This window comes from Lissotriton vulgaris, chromosome 1_1, assembly GCF_964263255.1.
Source record: "Lissotriton vulgaris chromosome 1_1, aLisVul1.2, whole genome shotgun sequence".
Taxonomy (NCBI): domain Eukaryota; kingdom Metazoa; phylum Chordata; class Amphibia; order Caudata; family Salamandridae; genus Lissotriton; species Lissotriton vulgaris.
The window spans coordinates 279,162,945-279,190,395 of NC_141685.1; the positions used below are offsets into that span (position 1 = coordinate 279,162,945).

The 27,451-nt window shown below is 48.8% G+C and overlaps 2 protein-coding genes across 3 annotated transcripts in view; one reads left to right on the forward strand and one right to left on the reverse strand.

The window, feature by feature from the left end:
• The window catches only part of KIF2C (kinesin family member 2C), a 1,247,488-nt gene that overhangs the window by 989,147 nt on the left and 230,890 nt on the right, over nt 1-27,451 (forward strand). For both annotated transcript variants that reach the window (XM_086952306.1, XM_086952307.1), the window contains one exon: nt 1,493-1,560. In XM_086952306.1, coding sequence (XP_086808432.1) covers nt 1,493-1,560 — 68 coding nt within the window. The remainder of the gene's footprint in view (nt 1-1,492; nt 1,561-27,451) is intronic.
• On the reverse strand, nt 19,433-27,271 carry LOC147746971 (ER membrane protein complex subunit 6-like). The gene is made up of 2 exons (XM_086952308.1): nt 27,098-27,271; nt 19,433-19,591 (listed from the first exon to the last, which is right to left on the reverse strand). The coding sequence occupies exons 1-2, from the start codon at nt 27,257-27,259 to the stop codon at nt 19,433-19,435; spliced, it is 321 nt and encodes a 106-aa protein (XP_086808434.1). The 5' UTR covers nt 27,260-27,271.

Sequence of the window (27,451 nt, forward strand, 5' to 3'; positions counted from 1 at the left end):
CACTACTGCCTGGACAACCAAGTCCGGAGAGATTGCATTTTCGGCCGTTCCGCTCTCCAGGTTTTTCTGGTGTAATCATTGGTTCGCAGACCCACCACCGGGGTTGGTATTGCTGGGTACTGCTACGCAAAAGTTTCTGGATCCAGTCTGACGCCTGGGGATATTCTAAGGTAAGGAATCTAATACTAACTACTGTTTCTTACAGATATATTGCTACCGAAGGTAAGTAACTTGTACATTGGGTCCGTGTAGACCTTCCCAAGCCGAGAAGGGGGAATGCCACTAGATAATCTGAACCCTTGCGTGTAACTAAAGTAGGTCGGAATGTGGTCCAGCTGGCCAACAGACAAACCTGGAGTATGGATAGGATTGTCCCTCACAGAGAAAGACATGTACCCCAGGCAGAGACACAAATGCGTAGTGTGACTGACGTGGCCCCTAGAAGGTCATCCAGGCCCACAGCCGCACCCTGATAGACTAAAGACTATGTCTTCCTTGTTACTGTATGCTCTAATGTAATTTTTGTCACTGCATGGTTTAACTTTATTAGAGGCATTCTTCGGACCTTGTTCTTTGTTGTATTGCTTTGTTCCCAGGCAGTGTTACTGCCCTGCTCTTTCCTTTTCCTTTTCCTTTTCCTTTCCCTCGGTAAGGAGATGTGTTGCAATCTCACTTGGTATGCCCCCTTCCCTCCGCCCTGGTCTCCCTTGGTACAGCCCTGGCAAGATTGTGTGAACATTCCACAGCTGACTCCAGCTGACTGGAACCTGAGTTGGTGTTAAGACCTAATAAAGAAGACTGGAAGAACTACCTTTGCGCCTCTTCTTTATAATAATGTATATATATATGTATGTATAAATGTATGTGTATATGCATGTATGCATAAATGTGTGTGTGTGTGTATGTGCGCATGTGTGTGTGCGCCCGTGTGTATGCCCGTGTGTGTGTGCGCGCGCGCGTGTGTGTGCGCGGTGTGTGTGTGTGTGTGTATATATATATAGATATATATATATCTCTCTCTATATATATATTTATAGATATATATACACAGCATAATAAACAAAGAAATCTGAGCACTTGGTGGTTCGTCTCCGTTTGTTCCAACAGGAGCCGCAGTTTTGGTTGCGGAGTCTCGTGTGTGTAGATATATACAACACTCCTGACCGCTTGCGAAGCGGCAATACAGCAGGTGTGGACCTCTTCTCTATTGGGTCAATTAGCTAGAAACTAAGACGCCATCACACCATCTTTACAAAGTAGTGGAAATGTATTAAGCAAAAGGTGCAGAGCTAATGCTCTGTATATATGTATGTGTATATATGTATATGTGTATATATATATATATATATATACATATATACTTGTCAAGCATGACCGAGAAACCTTTGTGGTGGAAATAGTTGGGCTTAATGAAAACTTTTCATTGTGAATGGATTCAAGCTTTGGTTTATAGATCTGACTCATCTATACGAAATTTTATTTTTCTTTTCAGATTGCAATGATTTCTCCAGGACTAAATTCTTGCGAGTACACCTTGAATACTCTACGATACGCAGATAGGTATGACAAATCAGACTGTATAAAAAGTCTTATATTCAGATTGTTTCTTTTCAGATTGTCACAAGTGTTTGAAAAAGGTGTTTTCAGGTTCAGACACACATTTAGATATTCGTTTTTTTTAATACAAAACCGAATCTCATGAACTAAGCTTTCTTGTGGTATTGAAACATTCCATGAATTCAGTCCACACAAATTTAGCCTTGAGTTAGTGTTCAGATGCACAAATGTAGGCGCCCAAAGGAGTTGATATTAATACTTTCAGTACAAGACTGACTTGTCAGTTTTAATTGAGTCTGTTGCACAAAATGTTTTCAAAACGCATTACAAGGACTTGAAACATGAAATATTTCTATAATGTGTAGTTAATGCATAATTTTCTTCATATATGGATTTCATCCAATTGGACTCCTGTGCGGTCTATCTTAAGCATGTCTGCATCTTTCCTCTCTGCTCCAAGCTCTTGCCCCTTGTTTAATTGACCTAAACTTCTTCAAATATAAATGAAACCTGAACTTTCCATTTCCAATATGGGCCCAATGTAAGTTGAACTTTCCATACCGCTGCTGAAACATCGCTCTACCAAAGAAAAATGCAAATTATGTCTAGTTCCTTGGGGCCACAGCTTGCTAGTTTGGCAGACCTTGCACCTGTTCCAGTGTCCGAGCACAGTAAGCATTATATCTCTTCAATTAACACTTGGTTGGGCACCCTGGAGCATGCACAACTACTGTCATAGCACTTGCAGCAAAAGAGGCCAGCATAACTTGCTGTTAATTTAAAAAGAAAAAATTGAATTTAAATGGAAAGGGAAGAAGATGCAAGGCCATGGCAGCAAAAGGGTCTAACTTAGCTGTCTGGTATCAAGAATGGGTACATTCTCAGACTTTGTTTGCAAGAGTCCTACGACCTTTGCAGCTTAGACTGTCCAACTGAAGTCTGACGTGATCAGTTTTGAATGATTTTCAAAGATACTAACTTGTATGAATTTCCAAGAGATGTAGCTTCTCTTTAGATGTAAGGGTGTGCTCCCTTCAAACTCCAGTCAGTACTTCTAGAACCTCAGATGTGGATAGCATGACATCCCAGAAAGTCACCTACAGACAACTGTAGCACTGCTGTCCCAGATGAACTTACTTCTAAACTCTTCAAGCAGAAACCTCAAGGAACAGTGGTACCCTTGGTTCCATAGCATTGATTCTTTCATGGTCATATTCTTCAGGTATTCTTGGTCATGCATTGTAGTGTGTATCGCATTGTACTCAGTGAACATTAAAAGCAACCATATGCTATTTGCTTTTTCTCCACTTCTTTATGAGACCAACATGTTTTCCAAGTGGAGAGACAGAGCTCAACTACCATATTCTCAGCAACACATCTTAATTTAAATGGTCTGCCTACAATTACTTTTCCTCTTCCTTCAATGCTATTTAACTTCAATCTACAGGTTTTCTCTATTTAGACAATCTTTACACCCCTCACGTTCATAAGTCCATTTACACATTAGTCTAGCAAGATGCAGGGCTGAATCTCATGCTACAAAAGTGCAAAAAAACGAGCACAGCAAACAGATGCTCACATTCTGTTGCCCTATTTGTTCTCTGTAAATTTTTACTTGGACTGGGGCAAAATTAAAAGCGGTGTAAATGGGAACTGCATGTAAAAAATTACGTGAATTATGCCGGCATAATTTCAATTTTACCCAAGCCTGGTTAGAGCCATGTCTGTGGTTTGCTTCTGGTGCATAACTCCTATTTGAGACTTGTGCAAAGTCATACCAAAATATTTGTAAAATTCCACTTATTAGACATTAGTCTCCACCCAAAATCGAGGGTACTTAGTTTTAACCAAAGTGTTAGAACATTTTATGTATTCATATTTATTTTTAGGACTTTTGCACAATATGTATAAAGAGTTAAGTTTCCTATAAAGGCAGATTTAGCTATTGTGAAATATATTCCAATCAAAGTGTAATGCATTGGATTTTGCTTTACTCTCTTTACAGTAGCTGACTTGTGAGCATCCAGTGGCCTGTTGTAAAGAAATGAAATAGCTGCTCCACTGTAATAACTTACTACTGTTGAGTTCTGATGTCACAATGCCTGCTGCCAGCAGCCGAAGGGAAAAACAGGCAGGTCGGGTCATGACACCTAATTCAAAGCAGCTGTTTCAAAAAAGAAACATGCCTTTTGCCCCAGTATTGGAACTTTCATAGATTCCCATGCTTTTGTATCATTCCCGGTCGTCGGAATGGGGGTCTCAGTAACAAAAATAACATAGCAGTAGGAACAAAAGAGAAAGAAAAAGGCCTAGGCCACATTCTTCCCTTTTGTAGCATATGCGCTTCTTTGTAAAAGAGACCAAACTAAGCATCAGCCAATCAGAAGAGCCTCACCCCATAGAACCCTCCTGAAGGAACCTCCAATTTTCTACTGCACGTTGTGCCTAGGGAGTCTCCTTTGAGCTCTGCTCAATCTACTCTTTTGAGGTTTTTCTTCAGTTTTATCTTCAGAATTGTTGGCTGTCCCTTCCAAGATGTCTGATAAGGAGAAGGCCCTTTTCAAGCCATGTTCCACCTGTGGCAAGAAAAGGTATTTGTTGAGGACAGGCATAAAAATTATATATATTGCCTGTACCCAGATCATAAGGCTGCGGACTGCAAGATCTGCTGCACCTTTTCAACCAAGACCCTCTAGGACCGTTTAGTTGGCTCCTCACCTGGCTTTAGAAACTGAAGTCCAGGATAGAGGCTCCAGCAACAGTGAGGAGTCCTCTTCAGCTTCATCTTCAAGAAGGTCAGTCAAAAGGGGTAGGGCTTCTCCCTCACCTTCTGTGGAGCGTCCAGTTAAGGCCTCAAAAACGACCCCGTGAGTTTGAGAGCCAGGGTCCAGTCGAATCGCCTCACCACGGTGTAAAGGAGAGGGAGGGACCATCTACACCGTCCACTGGGATGAAAACTGCTTCAACCTTCAAAAAGCCATCTTCTCAGTCTTCTCAGAAGTCGGACAGGAGTTCCAAGTCGACGACGCAGCAGAAGGCTCCGTCGACGAAGGTGTCAAAGCCCAAGATTAAAGTGGTGCCGTCGACTGGCTCATCAACGCTACGGTCTGCGTCGACAGTCTTAGACGGTGGTGACAGCGACTTCGAGGATGTCGACTGGAACATAGATGAAGATTTCATCGACGGTGGTGACTACGACGGTGTCGTAGAGTGCTTCGACTACTACATTAACAACAACGACGGCAGGAGTGTCAACAGTTCCTATTCCGTCGACTACGTCAACAACGGCAGGTTTACCTTTAACAGCTCCATCGTCGACAGGATCTTTGAAAATAATTACTCCAGACATGACGCCTCCAAGGAGGGTTACCCCCTTGCTTCCTGCTTTGTTAGAAGAGGATGATGAAGATTCAGATGATTATCAGGAATCATTTGGGTATGCACACAGTCTGTCACGAAGGCCAGGAACCACAGGAGTCGACGCTGGTCCCAACGCCCCTCCGCCCCAAGGGCCACCCGAAAGTATCTCAAGGTAACCCCTGAAGCAGGGGGGAAAGGGGAAGTGGATAAAAGAGAGAGACAGCCCGCTGTTGACAACGGGTGACAATCCTTAGTAAACTGCCATCGTCATCATCTTGGGTTCTTACTGGCGCATTAGCTAACACCTGTGGGCAAACAGAGCATGTAACCACAATTCCACTAATCTCTTATTACTCAGACTCTAATTAAGAAACTTACCCTCAGAACCTGGGCTATGGCTTCTCCCTCGTAGTTGCTGCTTGTTATGTTAATCCGACTGAACCTGCATAACACAGTATCATTAACACACTATCCAACTGTTTTTTAGTGACCTCTAATGACTACTTTGTATCTCTTGTCACCTTTTACTGGCAGACTCTAGCTGCAATGTTATTCAACTGTTTTGAAACAAGATATCACCGGTACTCCTGGACTCCGGGAAATACCGAACTATGAGTAAACTAAGGAAGCTAAATAGAACTCCAAATACTTCAGTCACTATTGAGTTCTCATGGGAACAATAATTTCCTCTGAACGTGAAGTGCAAGGAACACCAAAAAGTCAAACAATAATTCTCAAAAACCCAGTGATTTTAGCAGCCGCTAAACCGGTTCACCGGGGTACCTTGTCTTTGCTTGTCCCATGTTGCGCATGCGATTATTTCTTCACCGGCAAGCAGTAGAACAGGAGTTTTCAGCAAGACTGGAGCCGACAGGAAAAACGTTGCGAACACTGGAGCTTGACAGTTGAAGTGCGCAGTTCGTTAGTTGAACGTGTGCTTAATTACGGCCACTGTCTGCGCGGCCAAAAAGACTAGACCGTCTTTTCGGTTTTAACCGCGTCCATCTTGTACGGCCATTGTTCGATGTCAGACTGCTCATTTCGGACAAACATCGTTTGACAAACAACGATATAACTCGATGATTCCTCCGCCACTGCGGATATTTCGACTTGGTTTTGAAATGTTGATTCTTCTTGTTTCGCTTTCTGAATGAACTGACAATGGTGATTGATGTCTTGACACAGTCCATCCCAACTGCTGGTGAAATGTCAGGAGACCGATTCCGTAGGAGAATATCTTCAGGAATGTACTTATCAACTTATTCTTCTCTACCACAGGGGTTCACAAGCCAAGAGATGGTGTCTGTTCCAACTTCTCTTACAAGATCTCCATAACATGTTGCAGGATTACATATCAAGGTGCTCTCCACCTGCTGCTACTACGGCTAGTGAAGCCTTGCCTACTCCTACGTCCCCAGTGATATCTCTAGAGTTGCCGACTCAGGTGGTCTTTCTGCCGCAAACACCGGCTCCACATGTACTTTCAACTCCACTGGACATACAGGATGATTCCTCTGAGGATCAGAATCTCAATGGGAGGCCTAATCAGGGCTTAGAATGGGATGAGTACGTAATCCCGATCCCGTCGTCACCATGTCCAGACCCTGTGGACTCTCCTGCGGTGGATATAAGTTGATGGAAAGGGCATCTAGCAGATTCAAGCTACCTATGCAGTCTGTTGCCATGGAGTGTTTTCTATATGACTTTAAGGAGCCATATAAGAAGGTGAATAGATCTATCCCGATTGTACAACATGTATGGGAAGAAGATCTGAAGGCTATGAAGAACCCGGCTACAGTGGTTCCGGTCCAACTGCGCCTGGAAAAGAAATATAAGGCGCCAGAGGATGGTCCGGTGGCTTTGACTGGGCACCCACAACCAGACTCTGTGATTTCGCAGGCTGCACAGAGGAAGTCCCACAACTCGTCAGCTCCTTTGACTACTCCCCCTGATAAGAAAGGCAGGAGACCTGATAACGCTGGGAAAAGATTCTCTTCAATGGCTAGTCTTCTGGTGCGGGCAGGAAATGCCTTGGCGATACTGGGCAGATATGATCGCCAGTTATGGTGTGACATTTCACCTTATTTAGATCAACTACCCCAGGAGGCGGAAGGTGACGCGAAGAAGATTCTACAGGAAGGGGAAGCAACATCAATGGAGATAATAGATTATGCCATGGACATCGCCACAACGGCTTTTTGCCCACTAGCTGGGGCAGCAGTTCTTCGTCGCCAGGGATGGCTCAGAGCGACTTGGTTCAGGCCGGAGATCCAAAATAAAATCTTGGATCTCCCTTTCAATGGAGACGCGTTGTTTGGAAAGCATATAGATGATACTCTCCAAGATATTAAGAAGGATACTGAGACGGCTAGGTCTCTTGGTACACTTCAATACCGAAAGGCTCCATTCAAGGGTGCCAGAGGCAAGAGTACCACATACAGATGCTCATACCAGCAGCAGCGGTACTAGTCATATGGGTCAGCGTCTCCAACAATACCAACAGCCCTATCATCAGAAACAAGGTCAAACCTCGACTTTCTCTATATCGAATACTAGAGGGAAACGGAATCGCCAGGGACGTGATACGTCCAAGAGGCAATAGCAGCGTCCTTGCTCTTCCTGCTGTGCCCACCTCCACAAGAACATCTGTAGGGGGCAGGGTATCTCAATACCTTCACAACTGGTCCAAGATAACATAAGACCGTTGGGTGCTAAACCTCATTCGAAAGGGCCATACTTTGGAATTCACACTAATCCCACCATCCAAGCCCCCTGCTGCCATTCTGTCAAAACATCTGCGTCTCCTGCAGCTCGAGGTTCGTCAGATGCTCGTAAAGGGAGCTGTGGAGCTGGTCCCCTTATCACAAAGAGGGGAGGGTTTCTATTCCAGGTTCTTCCTGGTAAAGAAGACTCTGGAGAAATGGCACCCTATTTTAGATCTCTGGGAGCTCAAAACCGATCTCATTTGCCAATGCTTTCAGATGGTCTCTCCAAGACATATTGCGTCTCATCAATCCAGGGGAATTCATGGCCACGCTCGATCTCGGGATGCGTATTTTCACATACCCATTCACCCAGCACACAGAAGGTTTCTACGGTTTACATTAGCCAAGAGCCCCTTTCAATTCAGGGTTTTACCCTTCGGACTTCGTTCGGCCCCAAGAATCTTCACCAAGTTGCTGGCACCGGTGGCAGCTTTTCTGTGGAAAAATCATTTTCAGGTCTTCCCTTACCTGGACGACTGGTTGCTGAAAGCTCCGTCCAAGGAGGCTGCGAGGGAAGCAGTCAACGCATGTATAAACCTGTTCCAGAATTTAAGTCTTACTCTCAACAGGGAGAAATCGTCTCTGATTCCGTCCAGGACAGCGTGCTTCTTGTGGGCCATCTTGGACTCAAATCTCAACAAGGCTTTCCCATCCTTAGAAAGGCAGGAAAAACTGCGAGCCATGGCACTGCTCTTGAGAAAAAAGTTTCTTTCAGTACCCGTTACAAATCCCTTCTGAGAGTGATCTCCTAATGCATCCCTCAGATTCCTCACTGCAGATTGCATGTGCGTCCTCTTCAGGAGCAGCTAGACAAACAGTGGAAGCAGATTCACGGTTCATTAGAGGACAAGGTGACGAACACCTTAGCAATGAAGAGAGCAGCCTTCTGGTGGACAAAACAGGAAACCCTTTCCCAAGGTCTAACCTTCGTAAGCAATCCGTCTCCTCAGGTGGTGACAACGGATGCTTCACTGGACGGCTGGGGTGCAGTACTTCAGGATCTTCATGTCAGCGGGCATTGGTCACCTCAGCACAGTCTTCTTCACATCAACCTCCTAGAACTCAGAGCTATCAGGCTGGCTCTTCAAGCATTTCTCCCTCGACTGCAAGTTTCGAAAGTTCTCATCCGAACGGGCAACACCACGGCCATGCATTACATAAACAAGGAAGGGGGTACCAGATCTCTTCTGTTGTCTCAGGAAGCTCAGGAAATCTGGGAGTGGGCTATTCACGGAACATCGCTGTAGGCGGAACATCTACCAGGGGTCCTAAATGAAAATGCTGACCGACTCAGCAGGCTATCCTCAGTCAGTCATGAATGGGAACTGAACCAAAGGGTTCTGGACGAAATTTTCCAACAGTGGGGCAAACCCTCAATAGATCTATTTGCCACACCGGCCAACAAGAAATGCCGGTCTTATGCAAGCAGGCTTCACCATTGAGGGTCATTAGGGAATGCACTTTCGATAGCTTGGTCAAGAGCATTTGTATACGCCTTTCCTCCCATTCCAATGATCCAGAGGCTTCTCAGGAAGATCAAGGTGGAACCGTGCAAGATGATCTTGATGGCCCATGCTTGGCTTGGCTGGTTCTCTCCCAGGCTAGAGCTTCCTTCCTCCTTCCTTTGAAGAGATTTTGCATTTGGTGCAGGAAGGAAGGTGTTGACCCTTTCTCTTCTCAGCCTCATCAGCTTCTTCCTTATCTTTTGTCTTTGGCTAAGACAGGACTAGCTCATTCATCCATAAAAGTTCACTTGGCAGCGATTTCTCAATACAGACGTTCTACTTCTGATAGATACATCTGCCAGTTGATTCCTCACCTTGTGAATATCCCCTTGCGTCATCAACATTCGCAAATTCTTTTTGTACCTTAGCGCCGACGTGGACGACGTCGGAGGCAAGGCATCGCGCGCGACTCTGCTGACGTCACCATAATAGTCTCACGCCGGTGTGATGACATCAGTTCCCTTTTTTCCGCCTCGTCGACGCTAACCGTTTCGAGGACTCTCTGTGGCTGTTGGTAACTTTGTTACTGTTTTGTCAGTTTTCCTGCTTCTTTGTATCTCTAACGATGTCGACTAAGACCGGATTCAAGCCTTGTGGGGAGTCCGGCAAAATTATGTCAATCACTGTCCCGCACGAGGATTGTATCTGGTGCCTGAGTTCGGACCATGATGTCGATGGCTGCTCTTTGTGTCGATAGATGAACCCAAAGGCGCTTCGTGAGAGGGAGACCAAGCTTCTGGTGGCAAAGTTGAGAGGTAGAAAAGAAGACTTTGAGATCTCGTTCGAGAAAGGCGAGGTCGAAGTCTAGGTCGAGATCAAGATCCCGTACTGCGTCGCCTTAGAAGTCTTCATCCGATCATGCTTCGAAGTCGAAGAAGAAACATAAGAAGCGAAGGCATGAATCTCGACGTCCCTCCGGTAAGGATTCAGACTCGAGACCGAAGTCGCCTAAGAGGAAGCATGGAAAGGATGTGGTGTCTCCATCTCCAGAGGTCTTGGATCCAGAAGGTGAGGCTTCGCCTTTGGAGTCGCGGGCTCAATCACCGACTCAGGTACCGAATCCATCTCAGGCGCCGTCTCCGGCTCGAGAGGATAAAGAGTTCCCTTTGAATGAAGGTTCAGTGCCTGTGGAGGAAGAGGCGAATCCGGAACCTCTAAAGGGTCAGTCTGAGGGATCTTACCCTCCTTCTCCCAGCTCCAAGTCAAGACCCTACATCATTTTTAAATGCTATGTATGGTGTCTATTCCAGAGCATGGTACCCCTCTGGTGCACCTTCGGGTCCTATGGGTCCTCTGGCATTTAATTTAGGAGTTCCCCACTCCTATGCTCCAGCACCCTTTATGCCGGCTCCGATGCCGCATTGGCATTACTCGGCTCCGCCGAGGTAGTCGATGCCGATGCTGACGTCGCCGACTCCGAGTTTACCTCGAGAACAGCACCCTGGGCCTTAGAATTCGATCTCGACATCGATACCGGCTCCGTCTGAGTCATTCACGGATCAAACGGCTCTGCAGTTGAAAGAGAGGTCCAGAAGGGATGCTCAGCACCTCAGAGGAGCAAAGATATAGAGAGGTGGAGGCTGAGATGGCAGAAGGTGAGCCTCAGGAGGATTGTTTTGAGGATCTAGGAGAAGCTAGTGGGTTGGAACTTTCTCATGAATGGGAGCTGCCATCTGTGTCTGATGCTCCTTCAAAGGATGCTAAGCCATACCACATGGTCATGAGGAAGGCTGCTGAACTTTTAAATTTAACTCTGCCTACAGTAGAATATAAGTCTAATCTCTTGACAGAGGTTCTCCATTCCCCAAGTTCTGTAATTGAACCGTTGCTTCCCTTTAAGGAGGCAATAACTGAACCTATTTTGGAGGTTTGAAGCAAGCCTCTTACAGCTCCTGCAGTGTCTAAAAGTGTTGCAAGGAGGCCAGTGCTTAATTTGTAAAATATGAAGTGCAGGTGCTCAAATGTTTGTCGGAGGCCACACCTACTTTTCTCTTGCTCCACCCACTTCCTCCACTGGCTCCACCCACTTACTATATTAGCCTGCCCTGCCTCACCTGCGCAGCTTTATTTATTTTTTAAATCATGATCATCTGGCCGCCGGCCTACCCCAGGCCATCATGACCTCTCCTCTTATATGGATACTCAGCAGGATTGTCACAACAATTCTCTCACATTGCAGTGGAGGAAGAAATGTAAACACCAAGCTTCTTGGAAAAGACAGCTTGACATTTGGCCTCTTCTTAGAAGCATAGCAAATGTGGCAAGATAAGAACAAGATTTAAAGGTCTCTTTACAGAAAGAGTTCGTGGAAGAATGCAGTACACAATGTTTGGGCACTGAGAGGGATTATCTCAAGCTGAACAGCCTAAAGCAAATAAAGCCAGCACATAGAAATCCTGACATTGTACGTTAGAAGTCACAAAGCCAGTGGTATGCAAAGGGTGGAATGCATTCCTAGGTCAGCTTTTGAATGTCCCCAAGATGTCTTTAGCAAAGCAGACAGAGGCTCTGACCAAAAAAAGAAACATTTTAGTGGCTCCTGACAGAAATAAACTCCTTCAGAGGATAACATCATAAAGCTAGCATTGTTTCAAAAGAAAAATGCACCAGAAAACTCCTTCAGGGACTAGACAGTAACCAAGTTCAGTTTAAATAGATCTGGAAAGACCATTTATGAAAAGAGATTCCCTCTTGACGGGCAGAAGAATAACCCGAAGAAGGCCTCTAAGGGCAGAGTTTATGCCATTCACTATAGTAGAAACTGGAGGAACAAATCATTTTTTAATTGTATCCTGGGGATGGCTAATCTTCCAACAGGGTATATTCAAACATGTTAAACTATGGAGGCTCCACTACAGCATAACTCATTTGTAGGATTGCTGTTGCTTGTAATCAAGAAGTAAAATAAAATATACAGTTCCTGAGGTTTTATGGAAAAGACCCCATACAAGTGAATTATTTGCGTTGAAACCACTGTTTTTTTGTGAAGGGAATTCTTAGGAAATGGGTAAAGATGGCACAGCCTTTGGAGATGCTCTGCACCCAGTTTCTATTTGTCATAGCCCAGCTGATGCAGTGTGCACCAAGGTGAAGAAACCAGGGCATAAACATAGGTCACACCCTGCACCCAAGACCTAATCTGCATCCCGACCACTGTGCCCTAAGGGTTCTGAGCCAAGACCACTGGGTACAGAGCCAAATAATGTGTTTCTAGCTTGTATAGCGGGTAGGGATTCTAGGAAATAATGGTGGTTTGTAAGATATCAAACTATAAAAATCTTGGAAATTCTCCACAGTAGGGAACCAGAGGCAATCATGTCCCTAGGGTGCGCTGGCCGCCAATCACAAATTTTAAACACAAGTAAAGCCACGCAAGAATTTGTTTACTTGTTCTTTTTATAAGTGATTGTCCTCCCCAAGCCTGTCTCTGGACACACAAAAATGTGACGGTATGTACTCATACACCATCAGGTGTTATGCTTTATCATAAGACTACCCTTGCTCTTCAAAAACCCCATTTGATGAAGACCAGGCCTACACTTTAATAGTATAGGAAGCACTTCTACCAAACTCTTGAACCTTTGATATGACTACGCTAAAAATCAATGTGATGCAAACCACCTTTTAACTTAAGTGAGATATCACAAACCAGTGTAGAGACTAGGGGAACCAATACCCAATGACCACTCAAACCTTCAACATGTTTCTGCCGCTTGGCTCAAAAGAGTCTGTGGTAGTAGTCAATAGTGTATGCCACCGATTTTTATCCCGTGTCCCGTCCTGTCAGTGTAACTATAAATCAGGGATGGCCTTTGTCATCCCTCACAATACAGATAGATACCTTAAATGTGGTTTATTTGGGCCCCATGGAGGAAGGGCTCAGGAACCCCGGTCGTCATGAATATTCCAAGGTGTGTCCCTCGAGGGTTTCACCTAGTGCTGCGTGCTCCTTCCTCCCGATGATTTTGTAAGGTATATCCTAAAAACACCCACAAGCTTACAGAAAAAAGTTCACATTAACTATAGCCACTGAGATCGGTAAATATGTTGGAAGAAAAACCCTTAAACAAAATTTGGTGGAATGTGGTCACAATTATCAAGTTAAACATAAACACATTGAAATTCACCTACAATATAACGTTTGTGCCTCCATACTGTCACATCACATCACCGTTGGAATTTTCAAGGACAAAACTAGGCTGCAATCAAACTGTCTTTTCCACATTAGTTTGTTGAGAGGAAAAATAAAACCTTATTTCCGTTAGGAAGACATCTGTATGCTGAAAGAAATAGCGCAGCTTTCCAACTACAATTACTGTTTGAGGATATGTATAGCTAAAGTGTGCAATTTCAGCAGCATTTGTTATCTAGATACAGAGTGAGGACGGAATAAAAAGATCACGTCACTGAGCAGTTTTTGACATTTAGGAAAGTAGTGAACGTGGCTGCGAATACTTGGAATGAAAATACCGACAACCTACAGCAAGCGTAGACATGGAAGAGGTCAGCATTAATTGGGACAACAAGGATATGGGTACAAAGCTGTCGGACACCATTTGGGCTCAGTCAAGGGAGTATATGAATGTTTCCAGTATATCAAGGTTCACATTTATTCAATTTAGTTTAGGTCATTGGACATATTAGCTATTCCAGTGCTATATAGCAAGGTTTTCCCGCAATGTGAAAAAATGTGCGCACGCTGCTTGCCGCCCACAGCCCCAACCCCGACTGATTTTATGAGCGTGCCCTGCCCTGAAAACAAAACTGAATCATCCATCCTGTGGGCTGTATAGTACTGTCCAGGCAGTTCAGCCCGCAACTGCGCAGCAAATAGCCACTACCGCCCACTGCAGTGCACTGCTGGCAACAAAACATGATCGTTGACAACCAGTGATGTGACCGTAGGCCTCAACTGTGCAACTTCATTATTTTTTTATGGCTGCCGGCCTACTACTACGCCGCCTATCCCAGGCCATCATGATAACCAGTCACCAATCAACAATTATGATTAAAAAAAAAAAGTGATCCTGCGCCTGTGGCCCCCAGGCCCTGCCCTGCCTCACCTGCGCAGCTTAATTTATTTAAATCATGATTATTCGGCCGCCGGCGCCAGCCTACCCCAGGCCATCTTGTCCAGACGCTGTTAGACCAATGAATCAGGATGATTTAAAAAAAACCTGACCAATAATCACAGTAACGGCGCCTGCTGCGGCCTGCCTGGCCCTGCCTCGCTCGCCCTGCCTCACCTGCTGAGCAGTCCAGAGCTCCCGCTACTTTGAATTTGAAAAGCGGCGTGCGTTGGTTGAGTACACCACCACTGGATACTCGGTGGCTGGCTGGTGAGGAGAGGTGCGGGTATGCTGGGGCGGGCAGCGAAAATGTGCGTGCATTAAAATGCATTATCTGCGCACGCGTCGCTGCCTCTGCCGCGCACAGCTCCAACCCCCACAGCAAAGCCCTGCCCTGCAACAACAACCTTAACTAGTGTCCCGCCCACTGGGGCCATGGCGGCCTGATAGGCGGCCGGGAAGTCTTGAAGAGAGACTGGAGAGTAAGGTAGGACTCGTGACTAAGAGGAGGAAATTGAGAATCGAATCACTGGGAGTCCGTGTCAGTCACAGTCTCACATCAGTGACAGCAGTAAGTACTGTTTTTACAATTTACTAACTGCATGCATCGAGTCAGTCAACAACCCTTATGGCACAACAGCAGTAGCGTGCCAGTGCCACGCATGAGTCAAATCGACTTTCATAAATCAATTGCTAAGGCAGGACAGGTGCACTTAATGCCCGTGACTATAGACCCGGCCCTCAAAATTAGGTGCCGGTGCTAAGCACCGGCAAGCTCCGGCTCAAATTAAGCCCTGCTGAAGGAGGTACAGAGTTGAACCTGGGGACCCCGAATTTTTAACCTCTCATCCTTTGCCTGAAAGTCTGGTTATTCAGGCAGCCTGTTCAAAAGACTGTGGGTGCATTCCCTCAAGTGCCTGGGGATAAGGAAGCCAAAAAACATGATCAGACTGCGAAGAAGTCCTTTTCTTCAGCAAGTATGGGTTTAAAATCTACTAACGCCACTTGCCTTATGTAAATGTAATGTAAATGTACATGTATTTATATAGCGCAAATCGCCCACATCGCAGGCATCTATGCGCTTGCTTAGGGAACCCGTCCTGGTATTCCCCTGTGAGATACCGCGGCAGGGTATCCACAAGGTGAAAGCCAGGCATCCCGCCGCTAGGGGCCGTTGTGGAGATTAAGCAAGCTATTGCCCAGAGTCGCAGAGTGTGAACCCGTGAGTCGAGTAGGCACCGGAGTGAGAATTATAGAGTCTGTGGAATTATTGAGCCCAACCCCCGTCGGGGCGGGGAATTGAACCCTGGTCCAGGGCCGATCTCAGCTTCCGGGTCTGACGCCTCTAACCAATGTTCCCTCTAATTTTTTTCCTGTGTGCGGCAGTGGAGGGTCTCTGTACGCTTCAACCATGGCTATGTGCGCCAGGAACCAGACAACACGCGTGTGCCATGCCAAATATCACTCTAAATATTTACTTAAAAAAGTGAAAAGATGCTGCATTTTCACACATACAGCGCCACGTTAAGGCTCTTAAGGTCGGTTTGCAAATTGAATAAACACGCCATTACATGAATTAGTTACACAGACAAGTACACTTCAGGCTTAGAAAAGCACAAGACTCCAGTGGTGGTACCATCATTAGATTTTACTAAATATTCTTAACTGGAGCACTGTTCATTGGGTGGGGAAATATTGAGAGCCTATACAATATCACATGTACACAAGAAGTTACAAAATCATATAACATATTTACAATTTGATGTGAGAGCTGCTGAGTAATGTTGGGCTATCCCACCAGAGATAGTTTGTAAAACTTAGACATCCAGGCAAACATGGACTGTGGGAGAGAGCCGTTCAGACATGTCAAGTGGCATCACTAGATGGGTGACAGGGTTGCTTCTCACGGCGATCCTTGCCATTTTTCCAGTGCTGATACACTCTATCAAGGTCAACTTTCCCATTCAGGAGGTAGGCCAGTCCCACGAGCCAGATGAGACCAACATCTCCGTCACTGACTACGACCTTCCCCATGCCCCCATACCTACACTCTCCACGCACACGCACAACCGAAACTAACGCATGCACCTCATTTTAACAGTTTTTTGGACCCCTCCCCGGTTGCACTTACCTCTTCCCCACTTACTATGCCTATAGGAAGATAATTCTCGACCTTCCCCTCCTTCCTTCCCTGAATCTTCTCACCCCACTGTTAACATAATGACTCTGTAATTGGTGATAGGGTGCTATCACTGTTGATACGTCTCCCATTGCGAAATCTCCATATGAGGAATTGACATTTACACTTCAACTAGCACTTAGTACCTTAACACATGTCACAGCGGGGCATGATAAAGTGTGCAGGGACAACTAGAAGCACCCGGGGGGAACGTCACACTGAGAAACACAACCAGATCCACTGCTCAGCACATAATTGTACCCCTCGCTCCGCTGGCCCGGACGCGGATACTGACGCACACACTCGAAGACAAGAAACAGGCCGCATGAGGCCTCATTAGACTCCCCGCAACGTCTAAGCGACGCACACTTAGATTTCCGAAAATTAAGAGCGAATCGTCGCTAGATGGAACACTCACGAACACGAAATGGAATGGTGATGACTGACTTGCAATTTACTTATTGATGTATCGCAACTGTTTCTAAACACTCTGTGTACCAATTATGAATGTCATTGTTTAAGAAATGCTAATAAAAATATTCAAACAAAAAAAGGCTGTGATCAGAGACACTGCAAATCGGGTTTACTTCGGTGGGCTGCCCTGGCTGCCCGCCTCTTCAAAGTACAGACCTGCCAGCTGCACCAGTCACTCCCCGGCAATTAGCAGCGGGCTATCACTGTAATTTTACATTTATTTACTGCAGCCTGGAGCCATGCGGCAATGAGATTAGGGGAGCGCTGCTATGATTTGCTGTTGGAAACACAATCTTTATGATGCCTTTGGAACCATAAATATTTACAACAAGGGGTGGTGAGGGACAGAGTCTCTGAATTAAACAGAATACTCTCACCCAGTCAAGAGATCAGGGCTAGATCCAACACCGTTTTTTAGCTCACTGCACCATCCCAGTTTCAGAACCTGGCTGTATGCAAATTAGTCTGTTCCTGTCCCAGTGCATGATGGGAACAGGGCAAACCAAACTACAAAAGCCAATTCTTACACTGGGAAGGAAACAAGCTACCGGGGACCGGTTTCTGGCATTTCAGCCTCTTCGGCCCGGCTTGCTTGAATCCTGATGGTGCAATGAGCAAGGGACTCACATCTGAGCATACCCTTCCACGCTTAGGGTGGACAAAAATATTTACAACAAGGGGTGGTGAGGGACAGAGTCTCTGAATTAAACAGAATACTCTCACCCAGTCAAGAGATCAGGGCTAGATCCAACACCGTTTTTTAGCTCACTGCACCATCCCAGTTTCAGAACCTGGCTGTATGCAAATTAGTCTGTTCCTGTCCCAGTGCATGATGGGAACAGGGCAAACCAAACTACAAAAGCCAATTCTTACACTGGGAAGGAAACAAGCTACCGGGGACCGGTTTCTGGCATTTCAGCCTCTTCGGCCCGGCTTGCTTGAATCCTGATGGTGCAATGAGCAAGGGACTCACATCTGAGCATACCCTTCCACGCTTAGGGTGGACAAAAATATTTACAACAAGGGGTGGTGAGGGACAGAGTCTCTGAATTAAACAGAATACTCTCACCCAGTCAAGAGATCAGGGCTAGATCCAACACCGTTTTTTAGCTCACTGCACCATCCCAGTTTCAGAACCTGGCTGTATGCAAATTAGTCTGTTCCTGTCCCAGTGCATGATGGGAACAGGGCAAACCAAACTACAAAAGCCAATTCTTACACTGGGAAGGAAACAAGCTACCGGGGACCGGTTTCTGGCATTTCAGCCTCTTCGGCCCGGCTTGCTTGAATCCTGATGGTGCAATGAGCAAGGGACTCACATCTGAGCATACCCTTCCACGCTTAGGGTGGACAAAAATATTTACAACAAGGGGTGGTGAGGGACAGAGTCTCTGAATTAAACAGAATACTCTCACCCAGTCAAGAGATCAGGGCTAGATCCAACACCGTTTTTTAGCTCACTGCACCATCCCAGTTTCAGAACCTGGCTGTATGCAAATTAGTCTGTTCCTGTCCCAGTGCATGATGGGAACAGGGCAAACCAAACTACAAAAGCCAATTCTTACACTGGGAAGGAAACAAGCTACCGGGGACCGGTTTCTGGCATTTCAGCCTCTTCGGCCCGGCTTGCTTGAATCCTGATGGTGCAATGAGCAAGGGACTCACATCTGAGCATACCCTTCCACGCTTAGGGTGGACAAAAATATTTACAACAAGGGGTGGTGAGGGACAGAGTCTCTGAATTAAACAGAATACTCTCACCCAGTCAAGAGATCAGGGCTAGATCCAACACCGTTTTTTAGCTCACTGCACCATCCCAGTTTCAGAACCTGGCTGTATGCAAATTAGTCTGTTCCTGTCCCAGTGCATGATGGGAACAGGGCAAACCAAACTACAAAAGCCAATTCTTACACTGGGAAGGAAACAAGCTACCGGGGACCGGTTTCTGGCATTTCAGCCTCTTCGGCCCGGCTTGCTTGAATCCTGATGGTGCAATGAGCAAGGGACTCACATCTGAGCATACCCTTCCACGCTTAGGGTGGACAAAAATATTGGACCATAAGGCAGCACACTCTGATGCCCTTAATAGAAGATTAGAGAAAAACCTAGAAAGCCACATACCAAGCTTAACATGTAGGATATATAAAGTGTGTGCGCCACTGGCGACGGAGAACAGAGCTCTGCAAACAGTACAGCCTTTCGCTCTACCACAGGCTCTTACATAGCTGAATGCCCCGGCTGTCACCAATCTAGATTTTCCTTTAACCATTGCTGGACATCTTTCAGATCCACAGAAGTGGTATGCTGTGAATGTAGGGTAAGGGCCTACATTTCTTATGTTACAAACTGAAACGCCTTCAACTTTCATTTCATGCCTACATTCTCCAGCAGCATGGGCAAATGCAAACTATTACACAAGAAGACAAACAATTAGAAATTAATAAGGAGTATTGGTCTGTCGATTAAATGAATTGAGTAATAGTCCTCAAATTTCATTAAAAACATTTCAGAGGATTTATCTCTTTAATAGACATGCACCATGCCATACAAGAAAGTCCAGAAAAGGACATAAGTGAATAGGCCTCCAACAAGCCCTCCGGTGAAGAGTGGTCTTTGGGATTTGAAATATTTGTTCCACCGCCGGCCAGATTTTAGCACCAAAAGTAGAGATAGGAGAAAGTAGTGCTTAATTTGTGCCGGTGCTTAGCACCGGCACTTAATTTTCAGGGCCGGGTCTACATGCGATATTGGCTGCACACCGGTGAAGAGCTGATATTGCATCACAGCAGCCCGCCTTATGAAGGCACACGCTTAGAAACTGCCAGGGTCCCTGCCTTATCATAAATCACACGCTACCAATGATGACCCCTTAGTTGCAAACTATACATTTAGCCCGCCTCGTTCCTACTTTACAAATCGTCAAGTGTGTGTCCTGAGTTGGACCAAGGGGATCACTGTGCTCGCTGCAGCCCGCCCAGGCATACTGCGCAGCTGCAGCGATTTTCAACGGATGTCATGAAGCGAGCAGCGTGTTGCGCAGCAGGCCTCTGATGAAATAAAACTAAAAGGCTGTCCCAGTAAGTAGTGATTTAACATGATGATGCTGCTGGTAGTAGTGTGTGACCAGGACCTCCGGGTGTGAGCTGTTGATGAACCAGGATACTGCCCTATTCTAAACGGGCAGCCACTCCTGCCCCCCTCTCCCTCGTGGCATAAACATTTCGCTTTAAGTTTAACACGCCCATGACACATCTTTGGGCCCCGTTACGAGATCAGGAGCAGTTCACAAGGACACTTCAGCAGCTGAAAGCAGCGAAATGTTCAGATGAAAGTAATGGAAGAAAGTAGTAAATCAGGTGCTGAAATCTTGACCCCCCCCCCTTGTAATTCCTCATTTCAGCGAGGTACGTACACCCCTGCTATCAGCAACTTTGGTAGGAGTGGGCACGGGGAGGGAATAGCATTCCTGGTAACTGGGCACCATATATGCATAAGTGGCGTATTCTGTAGGAGCTCCGTTTTAAACCTCACTCCAGTTTTGGTTTATGTATTCTATAAATTGGATGAACATAGACTAATGTTACGTATTTATCTATCTGAAAGAAACACGTTAGTGTTAGATTCCTTACCTTAGAATATCCCCAGGCGTCAGTCTGGATCCGGAAACTTTTGCGTAGCAGTACCCCTGCGCGTCGGTAGGCGTCGTCTGCAGGCGTCCCCTGCGGCTCCGCGTCCGTCGTCGGCGTCGTGTGCCGTGATGACGTCGCTGGAGTACATAGACGCCGCCTCCGCGCGCTGACGTCAGTTCTTCTTTTTTCCGCGCCAGTGGACGCAGATCTGAAGAGCAGTACTCCGGTCTTTGACCAAGTTATTCGATGTTTTTTCCTCTACGGTGCCTGATAGGATGCCTGGGTTTAAGAATTGCGATGACTGAGCGCACGATGTCGGTCACAGACCATCACCGCCTCTGCCTCCGGTGTCTGGGCCCTGACCACGACGTGGACTCCTGCGTCGACTGCCGGGCCCTTACCAACAAGGCTAGGCGGGAGCGGTCCCGCAAGCTACTGGAGCTCCGGGTGTCGGCCCCACGTCGGGACCGGGAGCGGTCCCGGTCCGGCCGGAGGTCGAGAGAGCGTTCGAGGGAGCGGTCGCGGAGCCGCGCCGGGCGCTCCGGAAGTCGACACCACTCGTCCGGCTCGTCAGGTAAGAAGCACAAGAAGTCGGGGCGTCGTCATCGTACCCCCGACTCCCCCCCGACGCTCGCGCGATGCGGCCGGGTGCTCGGGTGACCCCAACCCCGCGGCTCCGCGAGAGTCGCCGGCGCGGCCTGCCTCATACCCTCCGGTCCCTGGGCATGGCGCGACTCCTGAGGAGATCGAGGCGTTCCTCATGGCCATGAGGGCGCTCGCTTCTCCGACGGGGCCTACGGCGCCTTCGGGCCCAGTGCTACCGTCTGGGGGCCCTAGCGGTTCGGGTGTCCCTGCCTCGGCGCCGTCGGGTGCTCCGGCCCCGGCGCCGCCGACGGCTCCGACCCCGGCGCCGCAAGGGCCTTCGGGATCGGCGCCGGCTGGTCTTCCGGCCTCCCCGGCGCCGTTGCCATCGGGGTTACCCCCGACGCCGCCCCCGCGCGGCGCCGGTTCTCCGCTGCCAGTTCCGGCCGGCGGTGGGGTTCCGACGCCGGCTCCGGGCGGCGCCGTCCCCTTACCTTCTCCGACGCCGGACGCGGCGCCGGACGGGCGTCGCACGACGCCGGTCCCGGCGCCGATGGGGCCCATGAACCCCGAGGAGCCGGTCTTCATCATTGACTCCGAATACGGAGAGGATGAGGAGTACGGTGAAGGTTGGGAGGGGTCCGAGGACCCTCTGGCTCGCGAGTGCCAGTATGACCCGGACTGGACAGGTGACTTGGGGGATGCCAGTGGTTTGGACGACTCTCCTAACCCTGGTTTGATCTCTCCTCCAACCGTGGCATCGGTGGAGGGAGCTGCCTATTCTGTGGTGCTGATGAGGGCTGCCAAGGCCTTACACCTTGAGCTCCCCGTCGCGGCCGTGAGGCCTAACATCCTCACCGAGGTCTTCAAACCGCAGTCATGCCCACTGGAGCCACTGCTGCCGTTTAATGAAGCCTTGTCTGACGTTCTGTTGGGCACGTGGTCCAGGCCCGCTTCAGGTGCGCCTGTTGATCGGAACGTGGCCAGGCGCCACCGTCCTTGTCCGGACTACCCCAAGTACCTGTCTACCCACCACACTCCTGAGAGTCTGGTGATCCAGGCCTCGACCTCCCAGTCCGCATTCCCGTCGGCCCCGCCCGACCGGGAATCCAAGAGGTATGACCAGTTTGGCAAAAAGGTCTTCTCGTCCATTAGTTTGGGCCTGCGGTCTTGCAACACCGCCTGCCTCTTGGGCCGCTACACCCACTCTGTGTGGGATACGGTCGCGGAGCTGCTGCCAGAATGCCCCATGGAGGTGCGGGCAAAGCTCGGTCAGGCTGTGGCTGAGGGCCGAGATGCAGCGAAATATTCAATTCGGTGTGGTCTTGATACGACCGACTCGCTGGGCAGAGCTATGTCTACGACGGTGGCGATTCGTCGCCACGCCTGGCTGAGGTCCGCCAATTTTTCGGCTGATGTCCAGAATACCCTGATGGACATGCCGTTTGATGGCTGTCACCTGTTCGGTGACAAAGCGGACCACGCGCTGGAACGCTTCAAGGACTCCAGGGTCACGGCCAAGTCCTTGGGTCTCTCGACCCAGCGTCAGCAACCGGGTTCGTTTCGTCCCTTTCGTGGCCAAGGAAGGGGCGCCCCCACACGTGCTGCCAGCCACGTGCCGCAACAATCCTTCCAACGCGGTGGCGGCCGTGGAAACCGCCGTGGTGGCGGTCGGGGACAACGGCGGGGTCAGACCACACCTTCCCCCGCAGCATCTACCCCAAAATCCTCCTAGTCCGTGCTTTCGGCCCCATGTGACGCCAGTGGGTGGCAGGGTTCGCCATCACCACGCTCACTGGCGCACGATCACTTCGGACAGGTGGGTGCTGCAAATCGTCCGAAGGGGCTACTCCCTCCCCTTCGAGACCTCTCCTCCAGCCATGCCACCGCAGAACCACCGTGTGTCGGGGGACCACTTGACACTTCTGCAGGAGGAAGTTACGGCCCTCTTGGCCAAGGGGGCCATCGAGCGCGTTCCTGGGCCAGAAGTAGGGCGTGGTTGTTATTCCCACTACTTTCTGGTGCCCAAGAAGGACAAGGGGGGCCTACGTCCTATCTTGGATCTAAGGAACGTCAACGGCTTCCTCCGGAAGGAGAAGTTCAAGATGTTGACGTTAGCTCAGGTCTTGGCTGCTCTAGACCCACAAGACTGGATGGTAGCGTTGGACTTGCAGGACGCCTATTTTCACATCCCCGTCCTGCCGGCCCACCGGCGTTACCTGCGGTTCACGGTAGGCCAGGAGCATTTTCAGTTTATCGTGCTCCCCTTCGGCCTTACCAGCGCCCCACGGGTGTTCACAAAGGTGATGGCGGTGGTCGCAGCCCATCTGCGCAGGTTGGGGGTTTCAGTCTTCCCCTACCTAGACGACTGGTTGTTGAAGGCGGGCTCGCCCCAGACAGTCGTCCACCACCTTCAGATGACGGCAGACCTCTTGCACGACCTGGGGTTCTCCATCAATGTGCCGAAATCACACCTGTGTCCCTCTCAAAAGCTCCTTTTCATCGGAGCGGTTCTGGACTCGGCGCAGTTTCGGGTTTATCCTCCGGAACGGCGGGTTCGGGATATTCAGGCTTTGATTCCCATCTTTCAGCCGCTATCCCGGGTTTCGGTCAGGTTGACGCTGCGGCTGCTGGGACTGATGGCTTCCTGCATCCTTCTGGTGCATCACGCTCGGTGGCGGATGCGGGCTCTGCAGTGGGACCTGAAGTTTCAGTGGGCCCAGCATCAGGACAACTTGTCCGACCACGTCTTGATCTCGGAGGGCACTGCGAGACAACTGCAGTGGTGGCTTACGGACCGCGATTGGGTCAGGGAAAGTCCCTCTCCCTTCCCCAACCGGAGCACGTTGTCGTGACGGACGCGTCCCTCCAGGGCTGGGGTGGCCACTTGGGAGAGGCAGAGATCAGAGGCATCTGGTCTCCGGCGGAGTCCCGGCTCCATATCAATCTGTTGGAGCTGCGGGCGATTCGTCTGGCACTTTAGGCATTCCTACCCTTTGTCAACGGGAGTGTGGTGCAGGTGTTCACCGACAACACCACCGCCATGTGGTACTGCAACAAACAGGGCGGTGTGGGGTCGTGGACCCTTTGCCAGGAGGCTCTGCGCCTCTGGCAATGGCTGGAACGTCAGGGCGTGACTCTGACGGTTCAACACCTGGCAGGTTCTCTGAACGCCAGGGCGGACGAACTCAGCCGTCGGTGCTCGATGGATCACGAATGGCGTCTGAACTCGGGCGTGGCGCAAGGCATCTTTCTGCAATGGGGAGAGCCTTGGTTAGATCTATTCGCCACCGAAGAGAACGCGCAATGTCATCAGTTCTGCGCGTTGGAGTTTCCAAGACGGCACTCGCACGGCGACGCCTTTCGGCGCGAGTGGAGTTGCGGTCTGTTATACGCCTTTCCGCCTATACCACTTCTGCCCAGAGTGCTGAAGAAGATCAGGCGCGACCGGGCCCAAGTTATCCTTGTGGCTCCGGACTGGGCTCGAAGATACTGGTATCCCGAGCTACTCAGCATGTCAGTCGGTCCCCCGATCCGCCTGCCCCTTCAGGAGGACCTTCTGTCGCAGCAGCAGGGGACGGTCCTCCACCCGAACCTGTCCAGTCTCCACCTCCATGCTTGGAGATTGAGCGGCGGCAGTTGAGGCCATTTGACTTGCCTCCTGAAGTCTGTGATGTTATTCTGGCAGCCAGGCGTCCCTCCACTAAGTCGGTATACGCCTGTCGGTGGAACAGATTTGTGGCATGGTGCACAGCAAAGGCTGTGGATCCTCTTTCTGCCCCTCTTTCGGAGGTTCTTCTGTTTCTTCTTTCTCTTGCCCAGCAGGGCTCTGCTCTGGGCACTATCAAGGGCTACCTTTCTGCCCTTTCAGCCTTTTTAAGGCTTCCTGATCAGCCTTCTTTGTTCAAATCCCCGATTGTAACTCGATTCTTGAAAGGCATCACTCACATGTTTCCACCTGTTCCGTTTGTGATGCCTCAGTGGGATTTGAACCTGGTTCTGACCTTTCTAATGTGTGCTCCCTTTGAGCCCCTTCATTCTTGTCCTCTCCGTCTCCTGACTTTAAAGACGGCTTTCCTGGTTGCCATCACCTCTGCCAGGAGAGTGAGTGAGCTCCAGGCTCTTTCTGTCCAACCTCCTTTCCTGTCCATTCATCCTGATAAGGTGGTTCTGAGGACTAGACCTTCTTTCCTGCCCAAGGTTGTTTCGGCCTTTCACATCGGGCAGTCCATCACCCTCCCTTCCTTCTTCCCGCCTCCGCATCCTTCAAAGGATGAAGAGCGGCTCCATCGTCTGGACCCAAAACGTGCGCTTTCATTTTACATGGATCGCACACGCCAGTTCCGGGTGGATGACCAACTGTTTGTTGGCTACGTGGGTGCGAAGAAGGGACGGGCGGTCTGTAAACGAACCATCTCTCGATGGGTCGTCCTCTGCATCAAAGCGTGCTACTCTTTGGCTCGGAAGGAGCCTCCTGTTGGGCTGAGGGCCCATTCCACTCGGGCCACGGCGGCTACCACTGCCCTGGGCCGGGGAGTCCCCTTGCAGGACATTTGCCAAGCGGCTACGTGGGCCTCGCTGCACACCTTTGCGAGGCACTACTGCCTGGACAGTCAAGTCCGGAGGGATGGCTTCTTTGGCCGTTCTGTCCTCCAGGACTTTCTGGTGTAGTTTGTATTGGTTCGCAGACCCACCACCGGGGTTGGTATTGCTGGGGTATGTATTCTAAGGTAAGGAATCTAACACTAACGTGTTTCTTTCAGATGAACAAGTTACTTACCTTCGGTAACGATATATCTGTAAGAAACATTAGTTAGTGTTAGATTCCTTACCGAACCCACCCATCCTCCCCGTTCTGCGAACTGATACCTAGGGTTAAGGTCATCCCTTTCAGGGCCCTAGTTTTTACATGGCACCAGTGTTGGTTCTCTCATGGCTCTGCGTCTCCTGGCGCGGAAATGCTGTGTGCAAAGAACTGACGTCAGCGCGCGGAGGCGGCGTCTATGTACTCCAGCGACGTCATCACGGCGCACGACGCCGACGACGGACGCGGAGCCGCAGGGGACGCCTGCAGACGACGCCTACCGACGCGCAGGGGTACTGCTACGCAAAAGTTTCCGGATCCAGACTGACGCCTGGGGATATTCTAAGGTAAGGAATCTAACACTAACTAATGTTTCTTACAGATATATCGTTACCGAAGGTAAGTAACTTGTTCGATAGCACGAGACAGGCACAAGAGTGACTCTAATTTCACTGACACTTTGAGGTCTCACACATTTCATGCCTGCCAAACTTCGATCAATTCCAGAAACACACTGAAGTGTTTACTGTCGCTGGAAGTCAACAAGATCCCCACAACACGTGTGAATTCCTGGTTTCATCTCTTGCTAACCTGCAGTCTAGTGACATTTGAGTGAAATCAGTACCATCGCCACAAGTTAAAACCCAAATCGTGAAACAAGCAAAACTTGCATTGTATTCTGAATATCGAGCTGAGCTAAAACAAAAAAAAACAGAAAAGGGAGGAAGCACATGTGGATGATGTTCAGTATGTAGAATAACGTAGCACAAACATATCTAATCTTCCTCTTAGCCTCGAATGAATGCGCAGATCAATTAGGAATAATGTTTAGTCTGTTTCCTTCAGCTGTGTTCGACCTCCTGGTTGTGTTTAATATGAGCTGGCTGAACAACAGCATCTAATCATTCATTTTTGGTGAGCACAGGTTGATTAAGTGATTCGCCCAGAATCACAGGATGTTGAGTCCAGGCCGGGGCTCGAACCTGATTCCCCAGCTCAAAATTCGGCAGCTCCGGCCATTATGCCACTTCCCCCATCCCACTTGTAGGGTTTGTTGGCAATTTGTTAGGCAGTGCTGATAGGAGAAATTTGCCGGTCGAAACTGCCTTCTGATAATAGCCCTGCACTTCTTTTTTTACAAATTAACCACTGGGAGGAATGAAGCCAGGAAATAAAGACAAAGCCGTACAGGCCAATCAGACCCAGAATTCCTGCTGTAGCCCCCGACAAGGCAGATACAGGTGTCCTGCAATTGTCCAAAACTGCAGCATTGCCTCGCACTGCAGCTTCAATGATGAACTGAGGGCCTTCACGCTTCATCGCCAAAGCTGCCATTGCTGTAAATGGTTTTAACTGTAACAGCAAATACATCGTTCAAGGGGTCACCAGGAACTCCCAGCAGACTTAAGCCCGGACGCCGGCTCAATAAAACGCAGCAGTCCGAGTCTAATCACTGAAAAATCTGGAAGTCGCCCATTTGACAGAACGGGAGAATATAAAGCAGATGCATGCTACAATAGAAGCACA

Bases quoted from the DNA above. Each gene is read 5' to 3' on its own strand.
- LOC147746971 (XM_086952308.1), bottom strand. From the start codon at position 27,259: ATGGCAGCTTTGGCGATGAAGCGTGAAGGCCCTCAGTTCATCATTGAA. The intron at 19,592-27,097 runs ATTTCCTGGCTT...CAAATTAAGCAC, and splicing joins GCCTGTACGGCTTTGTCTTT to TACTTTCTCCTATCTCTACT.